Here is an 18,287-nt window from a genome sequence, read left to right on the forward strand (position 1 = left end):
TTCTGTTCGCTGTACAGCAGTCCGTTCTCCCAGTATACCCAGTGGGTGCCCGTCCGGTCGCCTGCTGCTTGGGCCTCAGCCTGTTGTCGGGGTCTAATGAGGGACGGGCAGGTGGATTGTTCTTGGCAGAACTCTTCACGGGAGGGGCCCCCTTCGCAGGGCCACGGGGCCAGTTCTGGCAAGTCCCCGAGTTTGGTCAGGGTTTCGGGGTCGGAAGGCACTGATCCTTCGCCGGGAGCGGTTGGTTCGTCCAGAAGGGGGTCGTTGGCCTCTGGTGGTGTATTCTGGATCTCGGGGATGGTGGCGGTGCTCAGCGGCATGGCCTCTCCCCCCTCGGAGGAAGGTGCCCTGAGAGTCATCGAGCGCGTGGTGGCGCATACCCACTCGGGTAGGCCCATCATCTCGAGGTGGGCTCTTCGTTCCACTTGTCCCCACGGGGAGTTCTCAAGGTTGTTGCCCAGGAGGCAGTCCACGGGCTGGGAGGTTCGGACCGCCACCTTTAACTTGCCGGTGACTCCCCCCCATTCGAAGGGGACTAGGGCCATCCGGCAGAGGCTCTCGGAATTGTCTGATGATATGACGGGGCAAAAGGCGCCAGGCAGAATCTGATCTTCGGAAATCAGGTGACAATGAACCGCCGTGACACTCGCCCCCGTGTCCCGGAGGCCCTCGATGCGGTGACCGTTGACCGTTACCTGCTGTCGGTACTTCTTCGTGTTGGCGGGCAGGGACGTTCCGGGGACCATCTCCCGGTCCCCTAGGGAGACCAAGGCCATGGCGGCTGGTTCCCATTCTTCGGAGTCTTCCATCTCTTCCCCCAGGGCTACGGAGGCCATCTGTCGAGCCGGCGGGGTTGTTGTGGCGGTCCGCTGGTACAGGGGACATTGAGGGTCACTGGCATAGTGTCCGGTCTGTTGGCAGCGGAAACAGGTGATCCTCACTCGGGGCCCCGGCCTCCCTGGTGGCCCGGTGCTGGCCGGAGGTGGAGCTGGAAAGGGCGGAGATTGTCCTCTGGGAGGGCTGAGCGGGGATCCCCCCCGGGAGCTCCCTTTGCCGGCCTTGATTCCCTCCGCCCCTCTGGCGGGGGGGGGTCCCTGACTGTGGCGACCGTAGTCTCCCACGGGGCCCCGGGAGGCCCGGGTGTTCACCCACCGGTCAGCCTCGACGGCCAGTTTTCGAGGGTCTGTGAGTTTGCTGTCCAGAAGGTGCTGGCGCAGCTCTACGAAGCAATTAGCGGACAAGTGTTCCCATGCGATTAGGTCGAACAGCTCCTCAAAGGTGGAGACCTTGCTGCCCTTGATCCATCCGTCCAAGGCCCGGCTTTAAAAGTTCACGTACTCCACCCAGGTGGTACCGGGTATCTTTTTGCAGTCTCTAAACCGTTGCCGGTACATTTCAGGGGTGAGCCCATATCTGGCTACCAGGGCCTCTTTCATGTGACTGTAGGAGTTCATCACCGTGGAGGGCAGGTCCAGCAGGGTATCTCTCCCCTCGCTCAGGAACCGGCCCCACAGCCCAGCCCCCCAGTCTTTCTGCGGGACTCGGTGGGAGGTCATGGCGACTTCGTAGGCCTTGAACCATTGCTGAATATCTTCGTTCTTATAGTATTCTTTCACCACATCTTTGGGGATGTGGACCTTTGGTTCCACGGTGGAGGAAATGGTTTGGGTCTCCGAGGGTCGGGCCTCCGCTTTCTTAGCCTTGAGCTTGATTTCTTTTAGGCTACGTTCGTGCTCTAGTTGGAGTTTTCTTTCTTCGTGTTCTCTCTGTTGTTTCTTTTCCTCTAGTTCTCCTTGTAGGCGTAACTGTTCCACCGCCAGTTTTTTTTCAGCCAGTTTTATCTCTCCTTCGATTTTTAATTTTGCTAGTTCCAGTTCGTGGTTGCGACCTCTTTCTCGGTCCGCTAGTTCCTCTGGGGATAGGCCCCCCTCGGGGGCGCCGTTCCTTCCCGGGGTGCTTCGTGGTTCGTTGGGAGGCTCTCCTTCTGTTTGTGTCTGGGGAGTTCCCGCCTCGATCCAGGTTTTTAATGCCCCCTGGAAGTCCTCTTTCGTGCTTAGTTCGGTGGTAGCGATTCCAAAGTCTTTGCAAAATTGTTTCAGTTCTCGGTGCGTATAAGATTCTAACTGGTCCTTTTGAAATGCCGTGCTCGGGTTGGTGCCTGTGGCACCTAGGGAAGTTTCTCCTTCCATTTCTTCTTGGTAGTGCGTAAGCTGTCTACTGCACGATCTCTAGGTGTTGGCTCGTATCCCGTCGCCTGCCACCAAATGTTGGAAGGCGTTCCCCGGGGAGGCTGCGGAATGTGTTCCCGACCACCCGGAGGCCCACCTTACCCAGAGTTAGGCCGAGCAAGAGCAGGGAGGCCCTTCCTGGAAGGGTCTCACACCTAGGATCGCACACGCTGCGCTTACTCTCTCTTTGGATAGAGGGACACCACACAGTAAGTCGTTATAAGACAATATGCTTTTATCGGTAGTTGTCAGGGATCTTTATGATCCGGCAGGCAGGTGCAGAATTAATGCCACAAGCGGCAGCGATCTCGTGAGGAGGGAAAGGGGTAGCGGGACAGTCTTTGAATTAGTGTCTCTGCGAGGTATCCGGCGCACAGCTCTCAATCCTCGAGCTGAGGGGATGTTGCTTCTCTCGGCAATCTCTGCCGATTCTCTTGGAGGAGCGGGCCGCGAGTCACTCAGCAGGCACCGGAGGGTCGTAGTTCAGGGAGCCGCGACGGCATCAGCAGGGCTCAGATGGTTCAGAATTCGGGGAGCCGCGACAGCGTCAGCAGGGCTCAGATGGTTCAGAGTTCGGGGAGCCGCGACAGCATCCGCAGGGCTCAGGTGGTTCAGAGTTCGGGTAGCGTTCTTCTGTTCGGTGAGCGATCGAGCCGCGACCAGGTCAGCAGGCTCTCATCCGTCCAGGTCTTCTCTGCTCCCGTCCTCTCCGCACCCCTTGTTATACTCCCCCTCCTCTTTGAAGTCCGGAGTCCTCGCGGAGAGGGGTCTGGTGCCTGGGGGGCGGTGTGTCGGGGTTTCCTGTCGCTCGGCCCTTTGATCTGTGCAGGTGGGTCTGGGAGGGACTGCAGACAACCAGCAGGCGAGGCGCCCGCTCACCGGGGGCCTGGTGGTCGATCGAAACCTCCCTCGGGGGGGGGAGACCAGAGGTGTGACAGGGTCGGCGCCTCTCGGTCTGGTTTGGGGTGGGGGTTTCGTTCTCCCTCGGCCGAGCATGCGTGTTGGGGATCTGGTCGGCCCTCGGGATGTTGGCCCACGGGAGCCGGAAGGCCGTGTCCACGAGGTTCGGCATGGTTGTAGGGTAACTTGCTGGTCGGGAGGGCCCACACCACGAGGCCGGTCTCACAGCAATTCTGCCAGTGCACCCCCTCCTGGACATCTTGCGTAAAGAAAGACCTTGGCTGATGTACCTCAAGTCTGCGCCAACACTTGACTTCACAGTGCTTAAACCAGTCTGTGGCTCTGCCAGTCCTGTTCAGTAGCACCCCATGACGGTTCCATATTTGGACTCACGCAAAGTGTGCACCTGTGCCTTCTAACACAATGCTTAGATACATGAATTACTCTGAAAATGTCCCTCAATCCTGCAACAGCATCTTCTAACTAGATGGCTATCCATCACACAGAGTAGCACTGCATGGTGCCCACACCTTCATGGAACAAGCATCAGTGAACAAGGAAGGAAATAGCTCTGTGCACTAGATCACCAATGAGTAGTTGTGCATTGGTTTGTAAATGCATACAACTACCATGATTGATGTTGTGTAGTACTTGTCAATGTATTTATTAAGGTTAGGCTTAGTCAAACTACACCCCAATATGCATGCTGCACTTTTTTGAATCATGTATAAAAAAGGCAAATATATGGATGGGCTCATACAATTGATGGGTGAATATTTTCTCATGCCCTACATTTGAAATATACAACTACATTATAATGAAGAGTTATCCATGTTCTTCACACATACACACACGAGAGAGCCCAACTTACTTGTATTACTGATAGAATCTCCTTTCGATGCATTCACCTCTTGCGGGTTCGAAGCCTCTTCATGTAGCAACACGTCACTGTGGAGAGGATGACAATGCCAACAAAGAGGGCACTGGAGATGCCAACAATCAAGGGTAGGAACAGCAGGTCCATGGCTAAAAGAAAGGTCACATGAACAGCCTTTTTAAAGCCAACAGCCTTACAGCAGTGATACATGTTCCTACAACAAAATCTGACCCACAATTTACTCGCTTAATACTTTCTCGAACACGTCCATCTTTGTTGAACCGTGCAAAACTAAAGTAGGAAGAAACACAAAGTTGATGGGCGAGCTTCTGGCCTGAAGCCTTCTTTGTTGAGAAGTTTTCAAACAAAATGACAGGGAACTATTGAGACATTGTGCCTGGAGTGTTTACGGTGTAGATCTGAAAACTGGATTTGTTATCCATAATATTGGGCTACCTCAAATTCACTAACTTAAAAAAAAAAAATATTGTGTAATTTCTGGACGGGGGAGAATGGCTAGTAAACAAAAAATATTGCAATGAGGCATTTTCTACTCAAACCATTCTTCTGGTGGTATCTTGTGTGATTTTTTTAAATGTATGAGATACTCTCACCTGAAACATATGGCAGTTACTGAAATGTCATATTTTACTCTAAAAGTATAATGTTAACATTTTGTAAAAGCAAATTAGGCGATTTCGAACACTGCTAAGTCTCACTAATGTGAGCTCAGGCAGTTTTGGGATCCCTTTGATAACCTAATCTACAGAAATCACCTGGGGATGTATTATAGAAATTTCCCCGGCGGCGCAAAGGGACACTTTGATATTGCAGAAAGGGCCACAGGCGCTTGTGTGGCCCTTCCTGTAATACAGATAGCGCTGGCGCACATATAGCGCCAGTGCTATCACCGGAGTGTGTTCCCTCATTTACATGGAAGCGTGGCCCCATGCAAATGAGGGAATCTCTTTGCCTCTGAGCCTGCTCTGTATTATAGACTAAAGTGCAGAGGCAAAGAAGCTATCAGAAGGCGCACTGACAGTGCGCCGCCTAAAAGGTGGCACTCTGTCAATGCGCCCCCTGACAGCAGCCCTCTCGAAGGGGGTAAGGGGGTCGTATCGACCCCCCCAGACATCCCCTTGCAGGTGGGTGCAGTCACTCACTGCATCCACCTGCAAGGGGATCTCTAATTCTCCTTAAGAGTGCAGACAGGTTGCCCTATGGACAGTGAAACACAGAACGGCTTTGAAGCAGCTGCTCGCCATTTCACTTGAAAGCGCTGCCCCCGGGCCCTGGGGGAGCACGAGTTTGCAACTTCCCAGAGTGCATTGCATTCAATGCAATACGGCACACTCTTCTTGTTAGCGCTGACCACATCGTTTGACAGGAGCGCCCAGCGCTAACAAGGAAAATGCACTGCATTGCATAATACAATCCTTGGACGTAATTATACAATGCATTGCAGGTCTAAGCAATGGTGTTGGGTGTTTATTAGAACTGCATAATCCTGGGTTGTTTCTTCATACTATACACTACATGTTCCTGTGTACTTGGCTTTGGGGCCAAGTTAAAGAAAACTAATATTTAAATGCTCAAAATATTTCACTCCGGTGGAATGGGAAACTGAACATACAAACTTTCAATTGTACAGTCTAGCAAAAACAAACAAAAAACAAACAAGCAAGGTGAAAGAATCCACCTTATATCCAAAGTAGACTTCTCTTCCAGATGAAAGAATTGTCCATTTCAGAATATACTATGAAAGCCTGTCTAAATACAGGTCTACAAAATTAGCATCTGAAAATATTCATTACCAAAACATAGGTTTCATTTTTGCAAGAGTTCCTCCTTTTTTCAACATAAAAATGAACAAAAAATATTTTTTTATTTTTATTAAATAAGTCTATAATTACAGTAAAGAAAACTCTCAGGGTAGGAGACGCCTCAGTTTGCCTTGGGTGTAATCTGGCTCATCGACAATTTAAGGCGTAGTAGATCTGTTGCAGCCTTATCTGCCCAGGTGAAAAGGAAGTTTGACACATAAGCAATATCAAGAGCACTAAAGAGGTGTCTTAGCTCGCAGTGCTTCAAACAGATCCAGGGATAGACACTCACAGTGTACAGACCTATGGAGTAGGATTTATATTTGTAAAGGAACAATTTTTGGAGGAAATAAATGCGGCACAGAGGCAAATTCATGGAACATCTGACCACCTAGGAATGCTGACTTTGTAGGAATTCCCAAACTGGCAGATTAAGATGGGAAGAGACACCAGGGAGAGCTGTGGGGGCTGGAATAAATCTGCTAATTAAAACATCAAATACCAAACACTTGTAGAGTTTGCAGAAATTCATCATCACTCCAGCTATTAAGTGACTTTCAAATGATTCCACCTGCTGGGATTTGTGGTTCACATTACTGAATAGGATGAGCTAGATTACAACAACCAATCACATTTTGAAACTGGGACAGTATGTTCACATGACTTGTGCATAATCTCCTTATCAATCAAGAAACTAGCAGAATTTAAAGCTGCATTACTGTTCCACAAAACTCCACTCTTACCTATGTCTCCACAGGGAAATTCCATTGTCTACATTAACTAGATCAATTTTCGCTTGCAGTGAATCCATTTAGGGATCTGCAGATCCTATGACTTTGTTTTTGGGTTGGTTTAGGAATAGGGTCCCTCCAGTGTGCCTTGAACTCAGGGTGACTTATTATTATTATTATTATATTTGTAATGCGCATGGCTGCCACAGCAACGAGGCAACATGTTATTTTCTAACTGATGGATGCCGTCTGTGCCCAAAGTCCCGAAATAGCAGAATAATGGATCCAGGTTTGAATTCACAAACCCGAAAGGGGTGACAGGAGAAAAGGTTGCCTTGTCTAGTCATATCCCTCTATAGTCAATCTCTTGGGTTTGGAAATAATTCACAAAACCCTAGCAACTCAGACACACAAAAGAGTTCGCCCCTTGGCAACTTTTAAAAATGTTTTTAATTAGAAAACGACATGATGGATTAATACCAAACCAAGGAAAGAAGGTGTTCTGAGTAAAGTCTACTTTAATGGGAATTCTGGTGTAAATCTATTCAGCGCTTTGCGCTGTAAGCATATGTTAAATTTCCTATGGGAGCGAAATTAATAAAAACACATATTTTTTCTCCTCTCCTTTAAAGTATTTACCCCCCTGTGAGAATCGGCAAGAAACTTGGCGTGCCAAACCTCAGTCGACTAAGCTTTGTACAAGTCCATCCACTGTGTCAAACATATAGGCACATCAAAAACGCCGTTTAATTAAATGATTGCGTGTGCGTTTATGTATGTATCCATATTATTCGTTTCTTTATAAAACAAGGTGACGGCGCCACAGCTAAAGCAGCCTGTAGGCCAGACCTACAAATTGAATAAAAACATACAAAACTTTACTTGATAAACTAATTGATAAACATTTTCTTTTCTTGCCGTTAAAACATAAAATGATGTCATCTAGCAAATATTGTGATGGAATATTGAATAATGTATAAATACTAAAACTAAATGTATTAACTAATCAACCAAAGGCTTTTACTGAGATGTTGATTTTAACAACTACACATTCATACTCACCAAGAGCATAAGGATACACAAGCACAGAGTTGGATTTCACAGACGCAGCGTTGTACCAACTTCGATCCGGGTACTGGACCCAGGCAGTGACGGCGCAGTGATACTTCCCCTCATCTGAATGCTGGATGCCATGTATTCGCAACCGGTAGCACAGCACTCCAACCTTGTCTGTACTCACTTCTCCCTCAGGGGTCCGGCTGCCCAGTTCCGCCACTCCGTCCCGGTTCAAGGAAGCCAGCAACTTGGCGGGGGGTTTTGGCTCCCCATCCAGCTCCGCCCACCAACTGACTGCGATGCGCACATTCTGGGTTGTTTCAAAGGAGATGTTGCACAGGAGCTCTGCAGTGTCACCACGGTACAGGGATTGAGCAGCCATCGAAGAGTATGCCTCAACCACCACAGCTGCAAAGAATTTTAACAAATACTGTCATATTTGAAATTCAACAGTAAGCTTTCAGACATGACCCTGGTGTCTCTTTTTACATGTGTACTCAGAATGACATGATGTAATTTCATTAAGTTAGGTGCTTGATACACATTACATCCAAAAATATGTGCAAGTCTACAACTTATTACGCTCTTATGAATAAGTTTACTATTTCAAACATTAAGTTGCCTAAGAGTTGACTAACAATGACAGTGTGTTAGGAAGTGTGTTAGGAAATTCCCACTTGACATTTGAATTTACCTTATTTGAAAAGGTTTCAAAATCTCAAAGATTTTTCACAAATTTTAATTTAAAAAAAAATCTGCTAAAGTAATTTTTATTATTTATTTAGCACTCAACGCCTATTTTTGTGAATTTTTCTACCACATTTGTTTTAGTAAAAAGTAATGAATTGAATTACATTTATAGTGTTTCTAAAATAATGAGGAAAAAAATCTTGGTATTTCCCATGGCCCCTCCCTATACGAGCCCAACTTCCAGTCCACAAAGAATGCTTTGATTCCCAATGTTACCTGACAGACAAATAATCATTAATAGCACGTGTTCTATGCGCTACGCATTTGTAGTGCGAGTCTTCCTGCAGGAGATTCTCTACACAAACACACACACACTTCTGGGAAGGTAGTCATGATATTCTTAGGTCGAGTATTCGAGACCTCTTGTATATACTTTAGTAGATACTTATTTATGTTTGTATGTACTTTGTGGGCTCTGGAGATCAGCCCTAGGACTTATCTGCTTCCGCTTAGGGACTTTATTTTCTGTTCAACTGCCTCTATTTAACTGTCTTGATAAAAAACGACCAGTAGAGGTCAGTAAAATACCAGAATTCCTTTCTGCTTGTTCAACTGCCTCTATTTAACTGTCTTGATAGAAAACGACCAGTAGAACTCAGTAAAATACCAGAATTGCTTTCTGCTTAGCGACTTTCTTTTTTGAAATTTTTCTGGCAACTGCCTCTATTTAACTTTCTTGACAGAAAACGACCAGCAGAGGTCAGTAAAATACCAGAATCACTTTAGCATTCTCTAGATTCCAGTCCATAGAAATTGTCTTCCACAAGCACATGTAGACAATAATATTTTTGTAAAATCTTGTATTTTCAGTGATATGACCACCAAAGGCCCTGATTTTATATTAAAAACAGAGATTTGGACTATACTATTTCTCCCTGAAAGGCAATTTTTCTCTCCATGTTTTCCCATACCTGGCGTGTCACGCAGTTTGGTGCTTACTTTCCCTCCATGAATGAATGAATGAATGAATGGCGATTTATATTGCGCAGAACAGTAACCCGCAGGTATCAAGGCGCCTAACAAAAATGATCAGAGAATGATCAAAGAAGGAGACAGGAAACCTTACATGTATGCTTGCCGAAAGAGAAGGGTTTTTAGAGCAGAGCGGAAGTGCTGTAAAGACGGAAGAGATCTCAGGTCCAGGGGAAGGTCATTCCACCACTTAGGAGCAAGAGTGGAAAAGGCTCTACCACCCCATTTGGCTCTTCGTACACGGGGGGCTGTCAGACGCAATTTCCCAGAGGAACGCAAGTTCCTTCCGGGGATATAGTGGGAAATGATGGCCCCAATTCCTGTGTCGCTATTTTTGGCAATGGCTCTGTAGGTCATGCATAGAACTTTGAACCGGATTCGGTGTTCTACCGGCAGCCAATGCAGCATTTTCCTGGCTGCAGTGGCCGAAGAGCGTCTGGGGATATCCAGGACAAATCTAGCTATAGCGTTTTGGACTACCTGTAAGCGCTGCAGCAGGCCTTTGTTAAGCCCAGCATACAGTGCATTACAGTAGTCCAAGCGCGATCTGATGAGAGCAACAGCTATTGGTTTTCTTGCCTGCAAGGAGAGATATTTCCTGATCCTTCGTAGGGTGTGAATCAAACCCCAACAGGTGGAGACAGTTCTGCTCACCTGGCTGCCTAAGTCGAGGGCAGGGTCTATCAGCACCCCGAGGTTCTTGGCAGATGTTGTAGGGGAAGGGCATGTTCCTAGTGAGTCAGGCCACCAGTTGGCTGACCAGATGTTTTCTTTCCCCCCGAACACCATCACCTCAGTCTTCTCCCCATTCAGTTTAAGAGAGTTCTGAATCATCCAATGACCAACCGCCTCCATACAAGATCTAAACCTGGAGGCGATTAGTTCATCTGAATGGGGAAGAGAGACGAGGATTTGAGTGTCGTCTGCATAAGAGACTACCTCCATCCCGAAAGATCTTATAAGTTTGGCTAGTGGGGTAACATAGATATTAAAGAGGGTCGGGCTAAGTGCTGACCCTTGAGGGACCCCACATAGCACAGATCGGGATGGAGATAGGAACTCCCCCAGCTTGACTCTTTGTTCCCTCCCCGTGAGGAAAGAGGTCAAAAGATCCAGAGCTGCGTTCTTCACCCCCACCTCCCTCAGCCGAGATGTAAGGACTGAGGGGGAGAGGGTATCGAAAGCCGCAGTTAGATCGAGCAGGACCAGGAGAGAGGTCTGGCCCTCATCTACTGTCGTGCGGATCTTATCGAGCACGATGGTGAGGGCTGACTCGGTGCTGAATTCTCTCCTAAATCCATGCTGGGAGGAGTCTAGGCATCCCGAGCTTTCCACAAAAACAGCGAGATGCCTGTTAAGATGAGTCTCAAGCATCTTCGCTGGGGCAGGGAGCAGAGAGATAGGCCGGAAGTTCTTTAAGACCCCCGGGTCCAGGGAGGCCTTTTTCAACAGGGGTTTTACTACCGCCTTCTTCCATTCTATAGGGAAGATACCGTCTCTAATGGCTAGATTCATTACCTCTAGCAGCGGAGGTAAGAGGGTATCCCTACACTGCTTGATGACTTTCAGTGGGCAGGTATCCAAGGGAGAACCAGACTTGGTCTTAGTTAGCAATAGCTCAAGATCTTGCAAGACCAACGGGGAAAAAGAGTCCAGGGTGCTTGAGGGGGGGGTTTCTGTGGTGGTTAAACTCATCTCTACCCCGGATGTGGATGCACTGAGACCAGCTCTTTGTCCCTCGAGGGCCAAGTGGATATCCTGGATTTTAGTGTGGAAGAAGGAGGCAATCTTATCACATAGGTCCTGCGAAGGAATAACAGGGTCAGGGGCTTGCAGTTTGACCAAGGAATCAACAGTTTTAAAGAGCTCCTTCGGGGAGGAGAGCGAGGTGGTCACGGTAACAAAGTATTCTTGTTTAGCTTGCACAATTTCAGCTTTGTATTTTTTAATAAGGAGTTTATGAGCTTCCTTGTTCTTGAGGTCCCAACTAGTATGCCAAAGCCTCTCCTTTCTCCTCACTTCTTGCCTAAGGAGCCTAAGGGAGTCGGAGAACCAGGGGGCAGATGGTCTCTTTCTGGCTCGGCGCCGAGATTGTACTGGGGCCAGTTTATACAAGGCCTCGGTGGTGACCTGTTCAAAGTGAGCGACTGCAGTCTGTACGTTATCTAGGCCAGTGATAGTAAGGCTTGAAGCCCAGGGCTTGAAAGAGTCGCTGTTGATATTCCTGAAGTTTCTGGCAGTCTCCATTAGGTGGTTCCCTTTTTTACCGGAGTCCATCCTATGATATTTCAAAAGAAAAGGGACCGCCAGATGATCAGACCAGGATAGATGAATCGGGTCCTTAGTAGTCAGACGGGGGTCATTGGAAAAGATACCATCCAAAGTGTGTCCTGCACGATGTGTGGCTCCGGTAACACGTTGCGTGAGCCCACATGATTCCAGGGCCTCAATGAGACAGGAGGTATCAGAAAGGTCAAGCCGTTCTAGGTGGTAATTAAAATCACCCATGATGGAAAAGTTATCTCGACCAAAATAGGGTTCAAGGGACTGGAGGAGGTTGTGCGTAAAGTGGGTTCTCGAGCCGGGAGGTCGATAAACTAAGATACCGTTGAAGAAGGAGCGTTGCGCTTCCTTTATTGAAAAATAAAGTGCTTGAAAACTGTCAGGAAAATCGGGTATGGGGACGATATGGCATTGTAGGTGATCTTTGTAAAGGATCGCTATCCCCCCTCCCACTCGTCCCTGTCTATCGAGTCTGGCCAGGCAGTACCCTTCAGGGACCGCCTCGATTAGATCAGGTTCGGATGAATCCTTGGCCCATGTTTCGGTCACAAACACTAGAGTGGGCGTTCTATCCAGAACCATCTCCTTGAACATAACCTTGTTCTTGACAAGGGAGCGGGCATTAACCAAGATGCCCTCTATTCCTACTGAGTTGGGACTAGATATGACGGGGTGTTCAAAGAGAGGGTGGATGGGGGCGGAGTTAAGAGGCCTATACGTGGAATGACAGCCACATCGTAATGGGAACAGAAAGTCATCTGGTTCATAGGAGTGTGAGCAGCGTTTTTTACGAGGTTTAAGGGCCAGCATTTGGCTAAAAGAGTAGCTGCATGGGAGAGAGAACATTTTACCAGAGTCCAGGGGCCAGCCGTCCAGCGCGTCCTCAGCGCGGACGGACGCAGACGGGCTGGACTCTGGCGTGACTCCGGCGGGCATCCGGCGCATCCGCTAACGCGTCCGCTACGCGGAGCGTCTAGTACCCCCTTTTGTAGCAGCTAGAGCGCGAGAGCGCGACTCCACACCCAAGATGGCCGCTAAGCAGCCCTCGCCTCCCCGGGACCAGCTCCCAGCGTCAATGCTCAGCTGGGAGCGGCCCAGGAGGTAGAGGAAGTTAGGAGACGATAAATCAAGTGCAAATAAGCTTTAAAATCAAGCGCCTCTTAAAAACGAGCGTCACTCAAAACGCGATCTAAAATACGTGATTACCCTCAGCAATTCAGTCTGTGGCAAGGAGAGTAAAGAAAAGTGCAGTCCATGTTAAAGAACAATAGATATTGCGGCACCCAGGCTAATGTGCTGCAAAACTAAATACATATAAGGTGCCAAAGGCGAGGCCGATTGCATTGCAAATGCTTGTTCTTCTACTTAACAATAATGAAAATGGCGGGAAAACAAATAAATGAACAAACTGGCAAGTCCTTGGCAGACAGGCGAATAAACAGAATGCCACATTAGTACGCTGATAGAGCTGCTCATACAAAATTGCTTCCAGGGAAAATGCTCCCTTATCTACGGTGAAACAGGGCTCTCTTTTCCATTACAGGTACAGCAGGTCTCCACTAACACACATTGCCATGGGAATTAGCGGGATATGGAAAATAATGAAAACAAGACAACTGTTAATATAGAGATAGGAAGAAGGTGGGCGCTTCAAGAGAATAAAGCAAGCCGCTACAAAAAAAAAAAAAAAAGCTGCCAGGTATGCTAATGCATCCTTGAATGCAATTCTTAGAAAACCCTAACAAGTTATTCAGCTAGATGAAAAGTCATGCTTTATTCATATTTTCATTCTCTCCCACGTTCCCACGTTATCCCTCTCCCTGCCCCCAACCCGGTAAAATTTCTGTTACACCGTAATCGTGTGAAATGTCGTGAATTTCATATTACGCTAAATATATAAATGATGCCTGTGCTAGTGTCACCTTAAATGGTTATCTATATCAATGACGCAGACGCGTATTCAAATGTATGTGCCTAATGCATAAGGCAGACAGTGCAAATTCCATTGGCTTTCTGGGAAGAAGAATGCAAATGTACAGGTCTTCAAGGTCAAACTAGGGACCTTTTAGAACCCGAGCAGCCCCAGATTGGGAACCCCTGGAAAAAAAGTTCAAATCAGTCCATGGACATCGAGTGCTGCGTGTACCAACAAGCCTGTATCTGTTGGTTGCGCGCATGTCTAGGGGAGTGCTTCAACAAATAATTTTTTTAATAAAAAATAAATGGGTTCAAGTAGGGCAAAATAACTCAGTTTTCCATATATGCAAGCTAAGCAGATTGGGGTTGGAAATACCTGAAAACTAATGTGAACTAATGGAAAACGAAAACTGAGAAACCACATTGCAGGAAACTAAATCATGGAGAATTAATTTTAAGGAACGAAAATAAAAAATAAAAAATCGAAAATTAAAAGCAACATTGTAAAGGAAAGAGAAGTTTAAGGAAAACTTCAAAATTATATTAAACTTGGGGGGATTATAAGACTGCTGTGGGGGCTTTGGGTTCAGGGATGGGTAATGTTTAGGCTGATGAGGAGTTTTTAGGGGTCAGGAATAACTGGAGCTTGGGCATAGAGAGGGTTTTTTTATGGTTCACAGATAAGTGGTGTTGAGGTGTGTGAGGTGATTTCAGGTTTCAGCGATGGATGAATGTAAGGTGTTGAGGGGTTTTAGGGTTCATGGATGGGCGGAGTATAGGGCTGGTTAGGGTTTTTAAGGTTCGATTATGGGTAGGGGCTGGGGTGGTGAATAGTTTTTAGGGTTCAGGATGGGGTGGAGTTTAGGGTGGTGAGGGGTTTTAAGGATTCAGGGCTGGGTGGAGTTTTGATGCAGAAAGGGGTATTTAGGTTCAGGAATTAGTAGTTTAGGGTGATGAGGAGTTCTTATGGGTCATGGATGGCTGGTGTTTAAGGGCGGTGAGGGGTTTTCAGGACTCATGAATGGGTGGAGTTTGGGTGTACGGAGGTGTTTTAAGGGGTATGGGATAGGTAGGCTTTAGGCATAGAAAGGGTTTTTAGAATTCAGGAATGGGTGGCGTTAGGGGTAAGGAGTGATTTTATAGTTCGGGATGGTGGATGTTTTGGGTAGACAGGGCTTCTAGACTTAATGGATGAATGTAGTTTAGGTGTGGTTGGGGGCTCTAGGGGCCAGGGATTGATGGTGTTTAGGGGATGTCAGGGGTGAGTAAATTAAAAGCATCTGAAGTAATTACTTGACAATGTAAACGGTATCAATATAAAATAATATCCCCTGCAGTTAAGCACTAAATAAATTTCGCCGACAAAACAGTTTCTTAAAGTACGACCTGCAACTATTGCATTTACAGCTAAAAAATAAGCACTAAAAAGCCAATTTCGACCAAAAAGACATTCTATGAATCGGTTTGTATGGCAAGGTAAATGCCATTCATTCAGAAAATTTCCATTAAACAGTTTAAATGAAATGGTTTCTCAGTAATGGTATCATATTAAATCATTTTAGTATGAAATCACATACAACCCCTAAAAACATATGTTTAGATGCGCTTTTTTCAAAACAGTAAATAGTAGTTTTAACCAATGTAGCTATCATTTTTACTGGCACTTAAAGAGATTATCTTGATTGGGGGAGTTTCAATCGACTGAACTGCTGACACATTGCAATAAAAACTGAGGTTGCAAGGTCGAACAGTGTGTTTTGGTGCAGCCTCACTATCTGGGTAACAATCTTGCTCTAGCCATGCAGTCTTATTTTAAAGAATTTTATTTTATTAAGTTATTTATGATTAAAGGAAAGGCCTACACATCACCGCTCAGATACAGAAGGAAGAAAGATATAACACAGCAAATGCTAACAAGTTGAGCATTCAGCACGATATGTCATTCTTCTATGGAGATGTTTAATGTATATGAGAGTCTGTTTCAAAAGTTTGTTTTTTGGGGAATTCTAAATTAAGGATGGCAAGCATCCCTCTGAACTTAGTGGCCGAATCTCTTTCACATTTCTTTCCATGAACCCCAAAAGAACCTCCACAGTACTTTAGGCTCTGCCGGCTTTCTTTGAAGCACAACATATTTTGGTGTGCTTTTGTCTTTATATCACTCAATCTATGCTTATGGACAAATTAGTGTGCAATCTCTGTGTTTTCCAAATGTCCACATTCACAAATCCCACACACACAAAGTGAATATAACTCTTGTATGAAGCCCAAGAGGTTAAGGGCGCATTTGACTCTCTTTTAAAAATGCAGCGTACTGTTCGGGGTTTCAAATCCTTGATGGGTAAGACCACGCAGAGCCGGAGTATGGGACCAAACTCACAGAAACAGCTTAAGAATCCTGTGACCTCCCTCATTAAACTACAAGAAATCAATCTCAATTCATCAAATATAATTTCTCCTCAAATTTTGAGTTTGTAGGTTAAATATAATAATATGATGACGAATGGGGCCCTGGTTTCACTTGTGCATTCATATTCGTGGCAATTTCAGTAAGTAAATCAGACGGTAGGGTGTCAAACTTCAGCTCTAAGAAAGTGAGTGAATTGAATGTTGAGTGGTTAGAGAGTAGCCCTCTGGAAAGCGGTTGAGTCGAGACTCACATGAGACTGGTGACGAGAGCTGAAGCCCCTGTCTAGACCTCACCCCAGGAAATCCACTCTGGCGCCTGAGGTGCTATGCCCAGACAAAGGCTGTACTCCAACTAATTTTCAGGAATGGCTGAAAAGTCAATAGAGCTATAAAGATAGACGGTGGGCTTCACAATGTACTTATACTTTCATAGTGGTGGAAGAATAACGTTTGTCAGTTTGGTTGACAAAAAAAAGAGTCATGAACTCACTAATCCTAATCTCTTAAATGGTGTTATAGTCAAGTATAGGCTCACAAAAAGGCTGCGAAGGATCCTTTTATGCTGATCACGTTGAGACTATATTCAACACAACTGTATATGACACAGCAATTCTTTTATGTGAAGATATGAATGCTGGTTGTATGGCAACGGATCCCATGTTCTCAAACAAGTTAAATATATGCCCAATGTGCCATATATTATATGGTTGGTTTAGAGCATGGGTACTCACAAACTTTCTGTCGGGGCCAAAATTGCAGTGTGGTTTGTGGCTGAGGGCCGCACTGGTAGGGGTGGGGTCAGTGGGGGGCAGGGTCAGTAGGGGCGGGGCTAGAGTAAAAAAAAAACATCAACCCTGTTTCAAAACATTGGACAATGCGACAATGCAGTATTTCAAAAGCAGATGTAACTACAAAGAGCACATTTTGATAATACATTTTTATTAACAGACAATAGCAAACTGAAGAGGCATTGCATAGCTTCAGACACACTTTGACCCCAAATCCATCACAGGGTGTCAGTCAGTCAGTCTCTCTCTTTCTCTGTCAGTCCGTCTCTCTCTTTCTCTTTCAGTCTCTCTCTCTCTCTCTGTCAGTCTCTTTTTCAGTCAGACTCTTTTTCAGTCAGACTCTTTTTCAGTCAGACTCTGTCTCAGTCAGTCTCTGTCTCAGTCAGTCTCTGTCTCAGTCAGTCTCTCTGTCAGTCAATCTCTCTCAGTCTCTGTCTCTCTCTCTGTCAGTCAGTCATTCTCTTAGTCAGTCTCTCTCTATCCTCTCTCTCTCTCTCCACTCTCTCTCTCGCTCTCCATTCTCTCTCTCTAAACAAAAGCTGGGGGGCATGGGTACATTACCTGCAAGGTCCGCCGGCCGCCAAGGAAGGCATGTCGGGCTGTACTATGAGTACCACAGGTTTAGAGGAAGCTTTCCGAAGTACTTTGATGGCAATGTACACAAAAAATGCATTCAACTTGTTTGTGCAGGAGGGGGATATGTATTTTTTTCACCAATGAGGTACACAAGTTTCTCACTTGGCAAAGGTTCTTGGTGTTGGCAATGATTTAAAAGCGATTGTATTATATTGAACTTTTACATAAAAGTCAGAGGAGAAATATGGCTGTGTGAAAACTATCTATGTGTTTAGTAGAGAAAGGGAGCGTTTGGGAGGAATTTGTAAATAAGGTTTGGGCAAGGGAAGGTACGGACACAAGCTGGACAGCCTAAAACAAATAAAGCTAGCAAATGGAAAGCAAGAACACATGAGTTACAAACCACAAAGACAATGGCAAGAAACGGGCGGAATCATTCCTAGGTCAACTTTCTGAATGTCCCCAAGATGTCTTTAGCAAAACAGACAGCTGTGCGGTCTGGTAGGCTGCAACCTTAAAAGGAACAGTCACTAATACCCACAGAGTTCTCATCCTGAATGCCACAGATATTCATACGGTTTCCTGGTCTTGACTGCTATGCATGGCAGTCAAAGGTAAGAATAATGAACGACAATATTCAGACTATCATGTTATGATAGGCCTGTGGAAGATGTGCTGCCAGCAAAGGCTTTCTTCCGGTAGAGCCCGCATAGGCTCTGTCAGCAGAAACTCAGTGACTCCCACACTTCTAAATCAGGTGGAGGACTCCCAGGTTTGGTAGATTGGGAAGGCTGCTGCTTTACAGAAGTTGTCCCGCTCAGGCAAACCATAAACAATGCTTGTTGCAATATTTGTTGACAAATACCATATTAATTGTACACCAAGCAGCTTGACTTGCAGCCATTTTGAATGCCAGTGTTAAAGCACACAACTTTGGCCTTCTCGAGTCTGATGTACACAGCCTAACTTTCATGCCT

General features: G+C 46.2%; 1 protein-coding gene across 1 annotated transcript in view; it reads right to left on the minus strand.

The window, feature by feature from the left end:
- The window catches only part of IGSF8 (immunoglobulin superfamily member 8), a 162,703-nt gene that overhangs the window by 38,296 nt on the left and 106,120 nt on the right, over positions 1–18,287 (minus strand). The window contains exons 5-6 of the mRNA XM_085637156.1: positions 7,622–8,023; positions 4,000–4,154 (exon numbers count right to left, since the gene is read on the minus strand). Of these exons, the coding sequence (XP_085493282.1) occupies positions 4,033–4,154; positions 7,622–8,023 (524 nt within the window). The 3' untranslated portion in view covers positions 4,000–4,032. The remainder of the gene's footprint in view (positions 1–3,999; positions 4,155–7,621; positions 8,024–18,287) is intronic.

Source organism: Triturus cristatus, chromosome 12 (assembly GCF_964204655.1).
Source record: "Triturus cristatus chromosome 12, aTriCri1.1, whole genome shotgun sequence".
In the NCBI taxonomy this organism is placed as follows: Eukaryota; Metazoa; Chordata; class Amphibia; order Caudata; family Salamandridae; genus Triturus; species Triturus cristatus.